Consider the following 19,196-nt stretch of genomic DNA (forward strand, 5'->3'; position numbering starts at 1 on the left):
GGCTTCTAATATAATTTTAATTAACTTAGCAACATTGTGAGCACCTCCCCCATTCTCCTCATAATCCGAGTCACATCGCGATCTCATCACACACAGTACACTGGAGGACTTTAAAACAAGTATGTAAAGTTCTTATTTCTCGCATCACAAAAGTTATATTTGAACTGTAAGTTGGTAAGAAATGTAGTGTATCTTTCTGAGCAGCTCCAGTGATGGCCCGTGCTGATAGTGGCACACAAAGTGAGGCCTGAGGGGACCCCCTATCGGGATGTATGGGCCATTGTATGGGCTGTGTGGGCCTGTGTGAGGGGTAGAGAAAGGCTCCACGGCAAGATTTGGCTGCGAGCCTCAGATATACTAGTCAAGGTTTGTTATTATGTTAGTTACTTGCGGGCTGAGGAAAAATTTAGGTATAGATATGTTTTCTAATTATACTAATACATAATGTATATACGAGTATTATAAAGTTTCATTTAGTTGTTACTCAGTTACTAGCTGTCTCGTAATATTAGAATTGAGTAAGTACTTTAGAATTTCAGGTGGAGTATTTCAAGATTCGAAAAAGAAAACAAGTTGCGAAAATTCATAAATACTTCATTCAGTACTAAATAATACAACAAAACCAATTACATAGGGAATAAAAATGTTTGTTGTTGAGTTTTTATTTTTTGTGGTTGGCAATCGGAGAGGCAGTTGTGACAAATGAATGTAAACAAAAAACTTTCATTGTTTGATTTTTTGTCGCTAGTTGTCAAAACAGATGGGCGGTTCACTCGGGCTTCTCTGAACAACGGCTATCCATCAAAATTGTAAATACAGTTTAAATGGCTTATTTTGTTGTGAATGTCTATTTGGTTCCAGTAAAACTGTTCAAATATAGCATTGTAGCATGAATTTACGACTTGTGAATTTCATGCGAAGTTAAACATAAACTGCAAACATTAGTCACATGTTTATTTATCTGTTGGGACATGGCCCGAGCCTGTCCGCGATGTAACTCTGATGACCATAGATGAAGAATAACCATAACCACTACGTGTAGTAATGACTGAGTCAAAAGTATTCTTACGTCAGATTCAGCACTCTGCATTCAATTTGCCTTTCGTAATTTTATTTATAAATGGAGTTTTGGTATGTTGGATTTTCTTTTATTTATATTTTTAGGTGTATTGATAGTTGTTTGAACATATATCAAATAATCCAGATGAATAACAAATTCTGTATTGTAAATATCTCACCTAGTCAGGTTGTATATGATCGTTATAGATAAGCATGATCCGTTCGGAAGGCTATATCCGTTTCGACGCGTGGGAGAAACATTTTAGTTGTTAGTTACCTACGCCGACGCAGTGCGCCACACATCTGTTATTGTACGAGACCATAAACACGACAAACAATCACGCCTATAAAGACAAAACGGAACGACACCACTTGAGCTTGTCACGCATAATGTGCATACACTCCTACAATGTCTCAATAAGCATAGAAAATAAAATAAAGTAAACAATACAATCCGTAAATGTAAACACAAAACAATTATGAATGCAAACATAAACTGTGAAATATACTGAATACGTTTATGCCTCCAGAGGCGGTGCGCGGGTGGGAGCCACATCGAGCGGTCAACACGAGCCGAGATCATCTATCGATTCCTCACATATTAAATCGATTTCTTGGTTTTATTGCTACCATTTGTGGGTTTAATATAGATCCGTATCTCGGCGAGAGAGCCAAGTCGTGTTGGCTCGACGATACGTTGATAATATCCTTATGAGGATCTTTGTCGGCCGAAAATATACTGATTTGTTTTAACTTTTCTATTTATGAGTATTGTTTTGATAGGATTCAGATACGGCGAGGATCGAGTTTATAAAAAATGTGGTTGTGTTGTTTGTTGGGCTGAAGTATAAATGTCTCTTTTAGACAATAGGCCGATTAGATTATGAGGACCACCTTCGTCGTCAGTTATCTTTTTGGAATCTCAAGTTTCTAAGAACATAATAATATTTATGTAACATATTTTAAAAATCATATTGGAATTTCAGATATTTATTCTGATTTATGCAGTTTAAAGTTATGCGATGCCATTCGTTCGATAAACTACTTCATAATATTTGATCGAAAGATTTAATATTCCACTACCAGTTTTGCATAATTATTATGACTAAAAACGATTAAGATGGTAATATCAAATAATTAGATCTTAATAACTTTAAATAATCAAAGATAAGCGGGAGTGCGTTAGCAAAGCCTCATGGCTTTTAATGCTATATTTCGTCGCAGTCGTAGAACAGTGACGGATCTGATTTTTTTCGATTTTCGGATTATTGCAGATTCTTCTTTAAAATTGCATGATTTACCGGTACACCAAAAGTTTTTTTGAAATCTTTTATAATAAGTGAAATACAGAGTCGAACACTGACGGTTTTGATTTTTTCGCATAGTACAGAGGCGCTTGTGATATTCCGTCGATGTTCCGCGGTGAACCTCACCCCCCGCGACCCGCTCCCGCGCGAAGGTTTGTTTGTTCTGTCAGTGTTCTATGTAGGAGCACATGGAACACGTAATGAGTACATAAAATGATTTTTTCGCTATATTCATTATTAAAAAAACTTATATTTTCTAAGTATTTTTTTTTTCATACCTCTCCCATAGAGAAAGACGGTCTCTCAAATCCGTCGTTATTCTTGGGACTTTGTTTTAATAAAATGAAAGCCCTGATTTTCGCTAAAATCATTGAGAAGTTAGTTATAATTACGTACGGTGTTTTAAAAAAGCAATATTATTTGTTTGTTATATTTAGTGACGGTATTTAAAATGCGACGATGTTCTATGTCCTAACTGGTCCTAACTATTGGTGTTTTGTATAAACCGACATTGTTCTATGGATAAGTGGTAGACGTGTGTAGATAACCGTCGTTATTCTTTGGGATTATTTTAAGGTACGTCGTTGTTCTTTAATAATGTTGCGTATTTTCAATAGAAAATAAATAAATTTATGATTTTTGAGTATATTTTTGCTAATTTATTATGTTTCTAAAACTATGTGCTGAAAAACAATGTAAAATTATGTAACTAATTTTTTTGTAGAGCCATGTTCATCACCTCTATCGTCAGATGCAGGTGATGAATTATGGGAGCACGGTATCATGTGAGATGTTTGGAATTATGTTTTTTCAGCGATTTTCATGAGTTACCAAACACACAAACAAGTCAGTCTCAGAATTCACATCAAACATTAGATTTATGTAATAACAGCCAGCTACCGATAAATCAACTGCAAAGGGAAAGTCCTAGCATCAACCGGATGCTGGTTATTGTCAAACAGCTGAGGATAATGATTATCGCGAAGCAGTTTGAGAAGATCCTTATATGGCTACGGATAACATGACAGCAATTTCGTTCATTGAAAAGCATGTGGGTAGATGTCGCTTGTAAACCCTTTTTACGACGGCAACGTATTCCGTTGGCCAGTCGAATACAGAGCTTCAAACTAGACGGTGTTTCATTTATTTCATTGGCTAACGAGCTGTGGTTACCCGCGCGTGTGTTCGTTATAAAAAAAACGATAATGTCGAGTGTTATGGGTCATATTTCGATCTTTGATCATAATACTCAGGATTGGCAAATATTTCTCGGTCGCCTTGAACAATTTATTAAGTTAAATAAGATTGCGGACGATAACAAAGGCGCGTTGTTGCTAACGCATTTGTCCGATGAAACTTATCGTTTGGCACAGAACTTAGTTCATCCGAAAAATATTGTGGATGTCGAGTTCGACGGTCTAGTGAAGGAGCTCAGCGGACATTTTACACCGAAGCGGTGTACGTTCGCCGATAGGGCGAAATTTTATGAAGCGACAAGGGCGAGTGGTGAAAGTGTCGAGTCATGGGCGGCGCGGCTGCGCGGGCTCGCGGTGCACTGCGAGTTCGGCAGCGCCTTGGAGCTGCTGCTGAGGGACAGGTTCGTGCTGGGCATGAACGCGGGCCCCGAGCGGGACCGCCTGTTCGAGACGGACGCGACCACCGTGACCTTCGGCAAGGCGCTGGAGGTGGCGCAGCAGGCGGCGTGCGCGCGGCAGGCGCGCCAGCACCTGGCGCCGCCGCCCCACGTCAAGGAGGAGCCGGTATACAGGGTGGGCGACGACAGGGACGTCCACCGATGTCAAGTGTGCGGGTTGAAAGGTCACGAGGCCGACAAGTGTCGTTTTAAAAAGTATAAGTGCAAGCAGTGTGGTGCCAAAGGGCATCTTAAAAAAGTTTGTGCTGTTAAAAAGTGTGCAAATCGGTTAAATAACCTGTGCGCGGTCGAATCTTCCGATGACGCGGAGGGTAAAAGTGACGGCCATATTTGTAAGGAATGCGAAGTATTTAACCTGAGGTACGTCAGCTATAATCCTATTACTATTTCTGTTTCAATCAATGGAATTAACATAATAATGGAACTCGATTCTGGCTCAGGTGCCACTGTTATTTCAAGTAAACTATATAAAGAATATTTCCAAAATTATATATTACATGATTGTAACCTCAAATTATGTCTATATAACGGTCACAAAATTTCTCCCCTTGGTTATTTTCTTGCTGAAGTAAAGTACCAGAAAGATTGCAAGCAGTTAAAGATTTTTGTGATAGAAAATGGCGGACCACCGTTACTGGGGAGGGACTTTATGGCTCATTTTAAGTTATGTCTGACGACTGTAAATAATATAATTTCTACTGATCAGTGTCCGACAGAGGTCTCTCAATTATTAAAGGATTATTCTACGTTATTTAAAGACGAACTAGGAATTTTCAATCGTTTCAAAGTCAGTTTACATTTGAAGGAGGGGGTAACACCGAAATATTTTAAACCTCGAACAGTGCCCTTTGCTTTGAAAGAAAAGGTTGAGGCAGAAATCGACCGTTTGGTAGGTTTAGGTATTCTTGTACCTACCGAGTATGCTGAATACGCGACTCCAATAGTTCCTGTTCTAAAAGAGAACGGAAAGGTAAAGATAGCTGGTGACTTTTCTTTAACACTTAATAAAGTGCTTAAGATAGAAAAATACCCGCTGCCACGCATAGAAGAGGTATTTGCCATGATCGGGGGTGGAGATAAGTATACAAAAATTGATCTCAGTAACGCCTACAATCAGTTTTGTTTGTCGGAGACTGATGGCTCACAAGATTTAACTACCATTAGTACCTCGAAGGGACTTTTCAAGTACACTCGATTAGTCTATGGTTTGGCTAACGCACCTGCAATCTTTCAGCGTGCCATGGAGAATTTACTTGTAGGTATAAAGGGCGTCAGCTGCTGGTATGACGACATCTGTGTAACAGGTCCAACTAAAGAGGTACATATTCAGCGTTTACGAGAAGTGTTGTCTCGTTTAAGTGACGCAGGTCTACGCCTTCAAAAAGACAAGTGTTCCTTTTTTCAGGACAGCGTCACTTATCTCGGCTTCATTATAGACAAAAACGGCTTGCGGGCGTGTCCAAAAAAGACCGAAGCGATTATCAACTCACCGCCCCCGACTAATGTAACAGAGGTGAAGAGGTTTCTGGGAGTAATTAACTATTACCGTAGTTTCGTCCCTGGGGCATCAGACCTACTGAGTCCGCTGCACGAGCTGCTGCGGAGCGGGGCGGAGTGGGCGTGGGGCGCGCGCCAGCAGCGAGCCTTCGACGCGGTGAAGGCGGAGCTGGGCTCGTCGCGCGTGCTGACGCACTACGCGCCGGGCGCGCCGCTCACGCTGACGGTGGACGCGGGCCCGGCCGGCCTGGGCGCCGTGCTGTCTCAGCGCGGGCCCGACGGACTTGAGCGCCCTCTGGCCTTCGCGTCCCGATCGCTAAGCCCCAGCGAACTGTTGTGCGGCGTGCAGCGGGAGTCTCTTCAGTGAAAATTCCTTTTGTAACTTCACCAGTTTATTAATGAATTTCACTTAACACTATTCACATTAATTAGCTTTAGCTTCAACACCGACGACGCGCGACTCGGAACTTAATTTAAAACGTGATCTAAGTATGTACTTAGTTATTAAAATTGCGAAATGATTGAATGCGCGTAATGCGGTGTTTGCATTTTTGTGTGCGGACATAACAGCCCCCCCGTTTAAACGGAGCTTATCTCTGCGAGAGTTAAGCGCAGTATGTAATCGAAGTTGAAGCTAGAGACATCTTAATAAAAAAAAAAAAAATGATATAGAAAATAAAAGAAAAGAGATAGAGAAAAAAAATAAAAACTAAAGATCTTATGATAATAGTTAAAACATCAATAATTTGATAAGTTGCGGTTTGACAGATGTTTGACACTTGGAGGTAATGATTTAACAGATTTTTTATCATCAATGGAAACTTCAGATAATTCGATAGATTTACTTATTTTAGAATTAGTTAACTTTCTATTATTACATCGAAAAACGTTAATACAGCGATTAGAAGTTTGTTTACGTGTTAGGTATCTACAACATTTATAAACACAAAATAAGATAAAAAGTATTGTCAAAACATATGTAGTGCTAGTGTAATATGAACCGTATTTAATTATATGAGATTGCTTTTGAGCCTTATTTAATTCTGTTTCCAAGTTATCTAATTTATGAGAAGCATGTCTTAAAGATTCTAAATCGATACTAGTTAATGAAACCGGAGAAAGATAAGGTATTGTGTTATTAAATAAGTCTCTTTTGCAACAGTCATCTTGAGTAATATCGAAATCCAAATGTAAATCACTGTTAATTGATATCGTAAACATTGTAGTAGGTATTAATTGTATAGTCTTACAGTATGCAATACAATCCTCGGTGAGTGTGAGTACACCTGTACCGAATAAAGAATACTCTTTAGCAAAATTACCACACTTAGTTATTAATTTATTAGGCTTTGACTGTACATAGATCCATTTATTATTATTTAGTGGTTGCCAAATATCGATAGTACCGTAAAGAAGTCTTGAATTGCATTCATTAGGTAATGTTACTGTAACTTCGGTTAATAGTCTCGTCTCGCAGGACGGGTTGCTTAAACTAGAAAATATTGAACATTGAGGACAAATCGAATATTCATTATTAATGAGCTTACATTCATACATATTATCTAACAAACAGTAACTTAATCTATCATCAGTAGTAGCTAAATAATTCTTACTAGGACTTATCAGAGCAAAGGTCAGCGGTTCAGATTGACCATGAGGGGTTGGTAAGGGATGTTTTTATACAAGTTAAACTTAGTTGGGGCAACTAAGGATGTGCTGGTTTTATCTCATTTACATGGTATTTGATATGTTTTCTACCTATTAGCAAAGTTACATTATAGTTTCCGTTCATTTTTATAATTTTGTAAGGTCCTTTCCACACGGGAGATAAGGCTTTTCGAAGGCGATGATGATGTTTAACGTAAACTAAATCGCCTGTTTTATAAGTGACGCGGCTGCTTGTTTTATCGTATTGTTTTTTGGAATTTTCTTTGCTTAGTATTATGTTTTCGAGAGCTTTTTGACGGCAAAATCGCATTCTATATTGTAAAGCGCGTATGTACTCATGATAGGTAGTGTTTGATGTTGTCTCATAAAGCGAACTTGGAATAGACGGTTTGTAGCCGTATAACAACTCGTAGGGAGTGTATTGAGTACTAGTATGTGGGGTTGTATTATATGCTAGGATGGCTGTAAATAGGTAGCAATGCCAATCATCATGATTGTCATTGACGAATGACTTTAAATACTCTTTTAGCGTAGCATGGCTGCGTTCTAGCGCACCGTTTGTTTGGGGATGGTAAGGAGTTGTGAAGAGAGATTTAATTTTGCAAATTTCAGTTACTTGTCGGAAAAGTTCGGATGTGAAGCTAGTTCCTAAGTCTGTAAGGACGGATTTTGGAAAACCGAACAGTGACATAAAGTGTATTAGGCTTCTTGCAACATCTTCGCTAGTGGAGGAGGCCAATGGATAGGCGGTTGAAAATTTCGTAAGATCGTCTTGTAAGGTGAGTATGAAACGGAATTTTTCAGGACCGGATTCCGGTAGAGGTCCGACGAAATCGAGAGCGATTCTCTCAAACGGCTTGGTACTTGAAGATGTGATTTCCATTGGGGCTTTATTTTTCGACCTTAAAGGTTTATTTATTTGGCAAAGTTTGCAGTTTTTAACGAAGTTTTCGATGTCAGTCCGCATAGTTTTCCAGTAATATGCAGATTTAATTCTGTTAAACATTCGTTTTATTCCGGGATGTCCAGCGATTGGGGTACCGTGATTTTCACTTAAGATTTTTGGAACTTCAGTTGGGGTTGGATATATTAATTGGTTTTTATAAACATGAATAGTAATGTTGGTATTGTGAAATATATAGGATATCATATTATAGATTTTTGTGTATGCCAACTTTGTGAAAGGCTCTGTAAAATCAGAAATAGCAAGATCGGTTTCGGTTTGATTTTCTTTCAGAATTTGATCACGTAATTTCGTTAAAAGTTCGTAAATTGTTTTGTAATTAGTTTCATCGTAATGATGTACCTTAGTATACAATAAATAGTATGTTCTATTTTTAGATTGCACACTTTGCACGGACGGAACTTCGCGCTCAGCTGATAACAGCTCATCGGCTTTCTCTAAGTCGGATAGTATTTCATAACAATGGGGCATAGAGTAGTCAAAATCTAGAGACGTCGGGCATGCAATTAATTTATATTTAGATGTAAGTAATCTTTCTGAATGTTCTTCGATGGTGGTGTTATTTAAATTTGAATTTGTAAATTGTAATTTAAGATATGTTTCATATGTAGTTTCATTAAGATTTTGATTTAGAACACATACCGGATATCGCGATAAAGTATCTGCATTAGAGTTCAATCTGCCTTGTTTATAGACTATCTCATAGTCGTATTCTTCTAATTTAAGGCGCCATCGAACAAGTCGGCTGCCAGGGTCTTTAACGTTAAATAACCATATTAATGGTTTGTGATCTGTGACGATTTTAAATTTTCGCCCATAGAGATAGGGTCGAAAGTTGTTTACACCGAAAATAATAGCTAATAACTCTTTTTCCGTTGTAGAGTAGTTACCTTCTTGTTTGTTGAGTGTTCTTGAGGCGTATGCGATAGGTTTATCTTTACCTATATCTCCTTGAGATAAAATTGCACTAACAGCGTAGTTAGAGGCGTCTGTAGTGAGAACAAAAGGAATTTCGAAGTTGGGATATTGAAGCAAAGGTGCGGAAGTTAGTTTATCTTTTAATAAATTGAAAGCTTCTTGTTGCTCTTGGGACCAATGAAAGCATGCGTCTTTCTTTAAAAGTGACGTGAGAGGCTTTGTTATTTTCGAAAAGTTTTCAATAAAGCGACGGTAATAACCAGCGAGTCCGAGAAACGATTTCACGTCCTTGGGATTTTTTGGTACTGGAAATTCGGAGACAGCTTTCACTTTTTCGGGATTTGGGGAAACACCTTTATCAGTGATGACGTGGCCTAGGTATGCGACTTCACGTCGGAGAAATTCGCATTTGTCTGGTTGAAGTTTTAAATTAAAATGACGAAGTTTGTCGAAGACAAGGTTTAGTTTTTGAATGTGGGATTCAAGGTCATGTGAATAAATGATGACGTCATCAAGGAATACGAGACAGTGGAGACCTTGAAGTCCAGAAAGAGCGGTATTCATTAATCTTTGGAATGTAGAAGGAGCATTTTTGAGTCCGAAGGGCATCCTAGTGAATTGATAGTGTCCGGAAGTGCTTCCGTTTGTGATTACGGAGAATCCAGTTTTGTCAGCATCTTGGGGGTCCATAGCTATCTGATGGAACCCACTTGCGAGGTCCAAGGTGCTAAAATATTTGGAATGACCCAACTGATCGAGAATGTCATTAATAAGTGGAAGCGGATAAACTTCTGATACAGTGACGTCATTCAATTTTCTATAGTCTATGACAACTCTCCATTTTCGTTTTCCAGAGGCGTCTAACTTTTTGGGCACTACCCAGACTGGGGCACTCCATGGTGAATTTGAGGGGATGATAATATTCTGGTCTAGCATCTTTTGAATCTGCTTGCCAACTTCCTCCTTATGGCACTCGGGGAAGCGATAGGATTTGACGTGAATGGGAGGTGAATCACCTGTATTTATAGAATGTTTTATAGCAGAAGTATACGATAAGGGTTCACCTTCCAAATAAAATATATCAGTAAATTCAGAACAGCAATTTAACAATGCTTTCTTTTCTTGTTCGTTTAAATGAGAAGTTCGTATATTATTGAGAACTTGTTGAGATCGACTGGAGTTAGAAAGTGTAATTTTATTTATTGATTCGGAAGTGGATTCAGCATCTTCCAAATTGAAATCGATAGGGGTTAAATGAACTCGGTAGTCTATGATTTTGACGTCAGATTCTGTAGTATTTAAGATAGAAACATTAACTCGTTTATTAGATTTTAATGTTGTTAAGCAATTAGAAACATAGACTCCTTCAGAAACAGTGTGATCCACGATAAGCGCTACCTTGCAGTTTGATAGCTCCGACTCGTCATTCGATACGGCGCATTCAACAATGGCTATAGATCGAGAAGGTATTATGTACACGGGTTGTGTGAAATGAATGGGCAAAGAATAACCTTGTATGAGAAGAGTGTTAGTTGAATATTGAACATCTGCATCTAATGACTGCAATAGATCGTTGCCTATTATGCCATCACAGTCCAGGTTGATGTCACTCAGGACAGCGTGAAACTTGTAATCAAATGATAATGTAGTATTATTTGGAAATGGGTGCTCGATGTGTAATTGTAATGAGCCTAAAGTTTCGCTGTAATTTTCAGAGCTATTTATGCCTTTTATATGGATAACGCTGCCATCAATCGGTGGCGGTTTTTGTAGGCGTGCATGTTTTACGAGAGAGACACTTGCACCCGTATCTATTAAGAAACAAAGTTTCTCGTCAGCGTGACTTGTTTTTAGATATACATGTGGTAATGATATCTTTTTATTTAATGAATTAAATTGATAGCACGGTTTGTCACCATTGTTGTTGTTAACTGTGCAATTTTTCGATGTAGTAGGTATAGAATGACTCAGCTGCGGGGACTGAGATGAGTTTATATTTGTAGGACTCAGCATCTTTGACTGAGATGTATTTGGCATAGAATGACTCAGCATATTCTGCTGAGATGTAAGAGATGTGGTATGACTCAGTTGCGGGGACTGAGATGTGTTTGAGTTTGCATGACTCAGCATCTTTGGCTGAGATGTAAAAGATTTGGTAGGACTCAGTTGCGGGGACTGAGATGTGGTTGAGTTAGTGTGACTCAGCATATTTGGCTGAGATGAGTTTGAGTTAGTAGGACTCAGCATCTTTGGCTGAGATGAAGATAGGATTGAGTCAGTGGATTTCGAAGGGTTAGTAATTTTTGTGCCATTTTGGGTTTGAGATTCCAGCAGACACGAAACCGAAATCTTTTTTAGTTTAAATTATTATCGTTTGACCCAGATTCATTATTGGCGTCGCAAAAGTTGATTGAACTTGAATTTACACGAGGCGGGTTATGATCACGTTGCGCATAGTTTGTGTTTTCGCGTCGTTGCATGTTATATTTCCGTTTGCGACATTCGTCGATGGTATGACCCATGTTTTTGCAATATCGGCATGACTTTATATTATTGTTAGAATTAAAATTGGAATTTTGATTTACTGGAATATTCCTTGATGATGACGGCGACGGCGCGTTTATATGAAATGACCTGTGACCTTGATTGTTTTTAACTCGGTAACATTCAGAGTTGTTATGACCCTTTTTATGACACATGGTACATTCTTTTGCGGGTTTAAATGAAATTTTACTCAAGTTATGAAGTTTTTCTTCTTCCAGGGCATGCGTGATCGCTTCGCTAAGATTTTTCGGGTTACGGCATCTAACAATAAAAGCAATGTTGGAATTTATACCTAACATAAATGCATTTAGGGCAACTCTTTCCGTGGTTGCTATTCTTCCTTTCAACTCAGACTTGTCTTCACAAGTAAATTGGGTTTCAGCCTGTAAACGGGTTAAACATGACTCAAATCTAAGTACATATTGCGAAATTGATTCTGATGGATGCTGCTTACAAGTCTGAACATCGATTAAGAGATGAGATTCATGTTTTCTTTCACCAAAAGTACTTTTAAGAAAAGTTTTTAATTCACTCCACTCTTCAAAAGATTTAAGGGAGCATGCAACTTGAGCTTTTCCTTCTAATTGCGATATAATAAATTTAAAAAGAAAAGTTTGTTGTTCTTGAGAAGCAAGAGATATGGCATTTTCGCAATTAGTAAGAAAGGCTGGGAGTGTGGCTGTATCACCATTGTAAGGCTTTATGAATTTGGTGAGGACATTGAGGGTAATTTTATCAGTCATTTTTGGGTTACAATCGGATAATTGAGAATTATCGGATTCAGTGGATTCGTATTCGGAATCTGTTTGCTCTTCAGATTTGGTCTTAATCTGAAACTCTGACTTAATGCTCTTCATAAGCTATATAAATGAATACAGAGAATAGAATTAATAAAGTAAACAGTAACATACAGTGGAATTGGAGAGTAAGAATCAGAGGAATCAGAGGAAGTAGAATAGTTGAGTTCCGCGAGTTGGAGTTGTGAACACTTGTTTAACACTGCACTTGATTAAGAGGCCTTTAGATTCACTTTAAAATTTGGGAATAGATATTGATAAGATCACTCACAGACCGAAGACCAGCAGGACACGAAGCATGGCTCTGGAACAATGGGCGAGATCGTGAGACCCAGGAGGTCTATGGCGACTCACTCACGTGGAGAGTGACCCCGTAGTACAGTGATGACTCGAAGATGTTCGGCGCGTGACGCGGGCTCCGGCTATACAGCGGAGACTGACCGTCGATCAGGAGAACAGCTGATGATGAAGCGAAGGTGGTGCGGGCTCGCGCAGGGCGGAGACTGACCGTCGACCGGAGTATGGGAACAGTGCGGCAGGTGCGGGCTCACGCTACTTGAGCGGAGACTGATCGTCGACCCAGGAGACCAAAGGGCTGCAGGCGGCTCGTTTAAGATCCTCTACTATACGAATATAGTTCTTCCAGAGGATCCCACTTCTGACACCACTGTTGTGCGGCGTGCAGCGGGAGTCTCTTCAGTGAAAATTCCTTTTGTAACTTCACCAGTTTATTAATGAATTTCACTTAACACTATTCACATTAATTAGCTTTAGCTTCAACACCGACGACGCGCGACTCGGAACTTAATTTAAAACGTGATCTAAGTATGTACTTAGTTATTAAAATTGCGAAATGATTGAATGCGCGTAATGCGGTGTTTGCATTTTTGTGTGCGGACATAACAGAACGAAATTACAGCCAGGTCCAAAAAGAGGCGACGGCCATCATCTTTGGCGTACAGCATTTCCACCAGTATTTGTATGGACGAGATGAGCCATTCACGCTGAAAACCGATCATCGTCCACTCATTTCAATTTTTGGCAAGAAAAATGGAATTCCCGCCATGGCTGCTAGTCGACTGCAAAGATATGCGATTATTTTGTCGGCTTACAATTATATTATTGAATACATTAGCAGCGAAAATAATGTAGTGGCAGATTACTTTTCTCGGGCACCATCATTATCGACGGAGCCCATTAGCGATAATGAGGATGCGTCATATTTAAGTTTTCTAGATATGAACGTATCCCCAATTACATACGAGGACATTAAAACCGCCACCGCTCAGGACACTATCTTACAAACAGTCTTGGGGTATATGAGCAAAGGATGGCCGCGAAAAATAAGCTGCCAGTCTGTTTTACCGTATTTTAATTGTAAAACAGAGTTAGAAACTGATGGATGTTGTTTGTTTCGCGGCCACCGAATAGTCATACCGGAAGTATTTCGTGACAAAATGTTAGTCGAGTTGCATAAGGGTCATTTCGGCATAAATAAAACAAAAAGCATGGCCCGTTCTAGAATGTGGTGGCCACAAATCGATCGGTCCATTGAACAGTGGATAGGGTCGTGCGCAGCGTGCGTGAGTGTGCGTGCGGCGCCCCCGCGCGCCCCGCCCGCGCCCTGGCCGCGCCCCGCCGGCGCGTGGCAGCGGGTGCACATAGACTACATGTCTATAGGCTCGGTTACCTATCTCATTGTTATAGACGCGTATAGCAAGTGGTTAGAATGCCTACAAATGAATTGCGGGACTTCGACTCGGGCATTGATCAATAAACTAAAGGAAATATTTTCTCGTTACGGTATACCTCAAACCTTGGTTTCGGATAACGATGTTAAGATTAAATCTGCCGAATTTAGTCAATTTTGTTCCTCTAACGGTATTAAACATGTAACATCTCCAATTTACCACCCATGTAGCAATGGGCAAGCCGAGAACTCTGTAAGATCTTGTAAAAAGATGATAAAGTGTATTTTGAGCGAAAATGTTAATTTGTCACCGAGTGAAACTAATGATAAGCTGCTCGGATGTTTATTTGAATATCGCAATACTCCCCATTGTACTACGGGAGTAACGCCCGCATTCTTAATGATCGGCCGTAACTTGAGGTCAAGGCTAGATTTAGTTTTACCTGATAAAGTTACTGATGACGTTTGTAGTAATAATAATAAGGAAACTTCTATTGTTAGGCAGTTTGAAGTAGGTGATACGATTTGGTTAAAATGGTTTAATTCAAAAAAAGAAGTTTGGGTCTTAGGTACGATTAGATCTATAATCGGTAATCGTATGTTTGAAATATTTGTACCGGATTATGATTTAGTTTGTAAACGCCATGTTGACCAAATTTTTAGGTATATTGGTAAAAATATTGATAGTGAAGTACTAAGCGGAAGTGTCGCCGACGGGAGCGGATCAGCTGATTGTGAAGTGGGAGTGCTCCCGCCCCCGCCCGCGCCGCCCGCGCCGTCCCTGGCGCCTACTCCCAGCCATATGGAACCTGGTTCCAGTATTACTAGTGTCGTAAATTTAGAGTCAAATGGTGGTGAAGAGGGAGAGGTATGGGAGCAGGCGCAAGGTGAGGGAGATAGCCCGGCAGGGTCCGAGCCCGCCGAGTCTCGCGAGCGGACCGAACAGCCGACAGCTGACCCGGCGGCCGCGCCGGGGACGAGTCATGCATCTACTGATCGGCTGTTGGATGCGCGCATGCAATTGAGACCTAGAGATAAGATCATTAGTTATAAACAGTACTTTTAAATATTTATTTGTTTTGTTAACAGGATTTCTAAATAGTGCCAGAGGAGTGTAAAGCATGTGGGTAGATGTCGCTTGTAAACCCTTTTTACGACGGCAACGTATTCCGTTGGCCAGTCGAATACAGAGCTTCAAACTAGACGGTGTTTCATTTATTTCACTGCTTACAATCAGTAAATTCTCTGTTTCTAGGAGTGAATTTTGCCGGGGAGTTAACATGATCGGGCAGCAGTGAATTTACTTATTGCGGGCAGGAAATAATTAAGGAAATTGATCTTATGCGTAGCTATGTAAAGATCATCTCAAACTGCTTGGCGATGATAATTTTACTTAGCTGTTTCACAATCACCAGCATTCGATTGATACTGGGGCTTTCCCTCTTAAAATAGGTGAGCCCAACTAATTCATGTATTAGTTTCAGGTAAATTTCCCCGTAAATTCTGTAATTCTAATACTTAATTCTCCATAAAAAGGGTGAGAAATCAGTCCTCGGAAACTATATAGACCCGTTAGCTTGACATCACACATGTATTAATAATCCATAAAATTAATTTACAATCGCATCCGTTTTCTGCTGGACTAACATCAACTACCAGAACAAGCTGGTTTCCAACCTAGTTATTCAACCACGAACCATCTACACACACTCAACCAGATTATTGAAAAGTTACAGCCAGGTCCAAAAAGAGGCGACGGCCATCATCTTTGGCGTACAGCATTTCCACCAGTATTTGTATGGACGAGATGAGCCATTCACGCTGAAAACCGATCATCGTCCACTCATTTCAATTTTTGGCAAGAAAAATGGAATTCCCGCCATGGCTGCTAGTCGACTGCAAAGATATGCGATTATTTTGTCGGCTTACAATTATATTATTGAATACATTAGCAGCGAAAATAATGTAGTGGCAGATTACTTTTCTCGGGCACCATCATTATCGACGGAGCCCATTAGCGATAATGAGGATGCGTCATATTTAAGTTTTCTAGATATGAACGTATCCCCAATTACATACGAGGACATTAAAACCGCCACCGCTCAGGACACTATCTTACAAACAGTCTTGGGGTATATGAGCAAAGGATGGCCGCGAAAAATAAGCTGCCAGTCTGTTTTACCGTATTTTAATTGTAAAACAGAGTTAGAAACTGATGGATGTTGTTTGTTTCGCGGCCACCGAATAGTCATACCGGAAGTATTTCGTGACAAAATGTTAGTCGAGTTGCATAAGGGTCATTTCGGCATAAATAAAACAAAAAGCATGGCCCGTTCTAGAATGTGGTGGCCACAAATCGATCGGTCCATTGAACAGTGGATAGGGTCGTGCGCAGCGTGCGTGAGTGTGCGTGCGGCGCCCCCGCGCGCCCCGCCCGCGCCCTGGCCGCGCCCCGCCGGCGCGTGGCAGCGGGTGCACATAGACTACATGTCTATAGGCTCGGTTACCTATCTCATTGTTATAGACGCGTATAGCAAGTGGTTAGAATGCCTACAAATGAATTGCGGGACTTCGACTCGGGCATTGATCAATAAACTAAAGGAAATATTTTCTCGTTACGGTATACCTCAAACCTTGGTTTCGGATAACGATGTTAAGATTAAATCTGCCGAATTTAGTCAATTTTGTTCCTCTAACGGTATTAAACATGTAACATCTCCAATTTACCACCCATGTAGCAATGGGCAAGCCGAGAACTCTGTAAGATCTTGTAAAAAGATGATAAAGTGTATTTTGAGCGAAAATGTTAATTTGTCACCGAGTGAAACTAATGATAAGCTGCTCGGATGTTTATTTGAATATCGCAATACTCCCCATTGTACTACGGGAGTAACGCCCGCATTCTTAATGATCGGCCGTAACTTGAGGTCAAGGCTAGATTTAGTTTTACCTGATAAAGTTACTGATGACGTTTGTAGTAATAATAATAAGGAAACTTCTATTGTTAGGCAGTTTGAAGTAGGTGATACGATTTGGTTAAAATGGTTTAATTCAAAAAAAGAAGTTTGGGTCTTAGGTACGATTAGATCTATAATCGGTAATCGTATGTTTGAAATATTTGTACCGGATTATGATTTAGTTTGTAAACGCCATGTTGACCAAATTTTTAGGTATATTGGTAAAAATATTGATAGTGAAGTACTAAGCGGAAGTGTCGCCGACGGGAGCGGATCAGCTGATTGTGAAGTGGGAGTGCTCCCGCCCCCGCCCGCGCCGCCCGCGCCGTCCCTGGCGCCTACTCCCAGCCATATGGAACCTGGTTCCAGTATTACTAGTGTCGTAAATTTAGAGTCAAATGGTGGTGAAGAGGGAGAGGTATGGGAGCAGGCGCAAGGTGAGGGAGATAGCCCGGCAGGGTCCGAGCCCGCCGAGTCTCGCGAGCGGACCGAACAGCCGACAGCTGACCCGGCGGCCGCGCCGGGGACGAGTCATGCATCTACTGATCGGCTGTTGGATGCGCGCATGCAATTGAGACCTAGAGATAAGATCATTAGTTATAAACAGTACTTTTAAATATTTATTTGTTTTGTTAACAGGATTTCTAAATAGTGCCAGAGGAGTGTAAAGCATGTGGGTAGATGTCGCTTGTAAACCCTTTTTACGACGGCAACGTATTCCGTTGGCCAGTCGAATACAGAGCTTCAAACTAGACGGTGTTTCATTTATTTCACTGCTTACAATCAGTAAATTCTCTGTTTCTAGGAGTGAATTTTGCCGGGGAGTTAACATGATCGGGCAGCAGTGAATTTACTTATTGCGGGCAGGAAATAATTAAGGAAATTGATCTTATGCGTAGCTATGTAAAGATCATCTCAAACTGCTTGGCGATGATAATTTTACTTAGCTGTTTCACAATCACCAGCATTCGATTGATACTGGGGCTTTCCCTCTTAAAATAGGTGAGCCCAACTAATTCATGTATTAGTTTCAGGTAAATTTCCCCGTAAATTCTGTAATTCTAATACTTAATTCTCCATAAAAAGGGTGAGAAATCAGTCCTCGGAAACTATATAGACCCGTTAGCTTGACATCACACATGTATTAATAATCCATAAAATTAATTTACAATCGCATCCGTTTTCTGCTGGACTAACATCAACTACCAGAACAAGCTGGTTTCCAACCTAGTTATTCAACCACGAACCATCTACACACACTCAACCAGATTATTGAAAAGTTCAATGAGTTTAACACACCACTTTACCTTGCATTTATTGAATATACCAAAGGTTTCGATAGTATCCACCAAACAATATTTTCCGCCATTAAACCACAACATTCATCCAACCTAAATCGAACTCGTTGCTACTATCTACATAAACAGCTCAGCCAACGTGAAAGTGGAACAACCTGGCCCTGTAGCACAGGGCACTAATAAGACGTGATAAAAGTTCTCTGTCGCGCTCACTCTTGAGGCAGAGCGATGTGAGTGACGGCGATGCAAAACTTTTGTCACGTCTTAAATGCGCCCCGTACTAGCCCTTCTGATCCGACGTTTCCGTTGAAAAGTGCGACATGCAAGGCAACCGGCTGTACCGCTTTTCAAGTTGCCTCGAAGAGGTCTTCAAGAAGTTGACACAGTCCTGGGAGGACAAGGACATCAATGTTGGAAGTAAAAAATTGTCAAACCTCCGTTTTGCTAACAATGTTGCGAGAGCTTTCCACGCAAGCCTTGAAGTTGGACTAAAGATGAACCGGTCCAAGACAAAAGTCATGATCAACAGCACGAAACGTAGGGTTGAGGTAGATGGGCAAGAAATACAATATGTAAATGAGTATTTTACTTGGGCGAGATAGCGTCCTTCGACGTGGATGACGCCAAAATGAAGTGGGACTGGGCGGCGCACGTCTGTCGTATGCAGCCGGATAGGTGGGGAAAAATGCCACCGAATGGATAGCCGATAACGGCCGTTGGCACAAGGGCAGACCTAAAAGAAGATGGCGGCATGACCTAGACGTGTTTAGTAGGAACTAGAATGAGGAGGCCATGGACAGGGGGATAGCTGGAAGACCCAGGGAGAGACTGTTGCCCAGCAGT

At 40.5% G+C, this 19,196-nt stretch overlaps 2 protein-coding genes across 15 annotated transcripts in view; one reads left to right on the forward strand and one right to left on the reverse strand.

The window, feature by feature from the left end:
- Positions 1–19,196, reverse strand: part of LOC105391413 (collagen alpha chain CG42342) — a 223,223-nt gene that overhangs the window by 185,239 nt on the left and 18,788 nt on the right. The window lies entirely within an intron of this gene.
- On the forward strand, positions 3,408–15,300 carry LOC119691533. The gene is made up of 2 exons (XM_038109213.2): positions 3,408–4,380; positions 15,188–15,300. The coding sequence occupies exons 1-2, from the start codon at positions 3,416–3,418 to the stop codon at positions 15,198–15,200; spliced, it is 978 nt and encodes a 325-aa protein (XP_037965141.2). The 5' UTR covers positions 3,408–3,415; the 3' UTR covers positions 15,201–15,300.

Source organism: Plutella xylostella, chromosome 6 (assembly GCF_932276165.1).
Source record: "Plutella xylostella chromosome 6, ilPluXylo3.1, whole genome shotgun sequence".
NCBI lineage: Eukaryota > Metazoa > Arthropoda > Insecta > Lepidoptera > Plutellidae > Plutella > Plutella xylostella.

Excerpts from the sequence above, each read along its gene's own strand:
- LOC119691533 (XM_038109213.2), top strand. The coding sequence starts at position 3,416 with ATGTGGGTAGATGTCGCTTGTAAACCCTTTTTACGACGGCAACGTATT.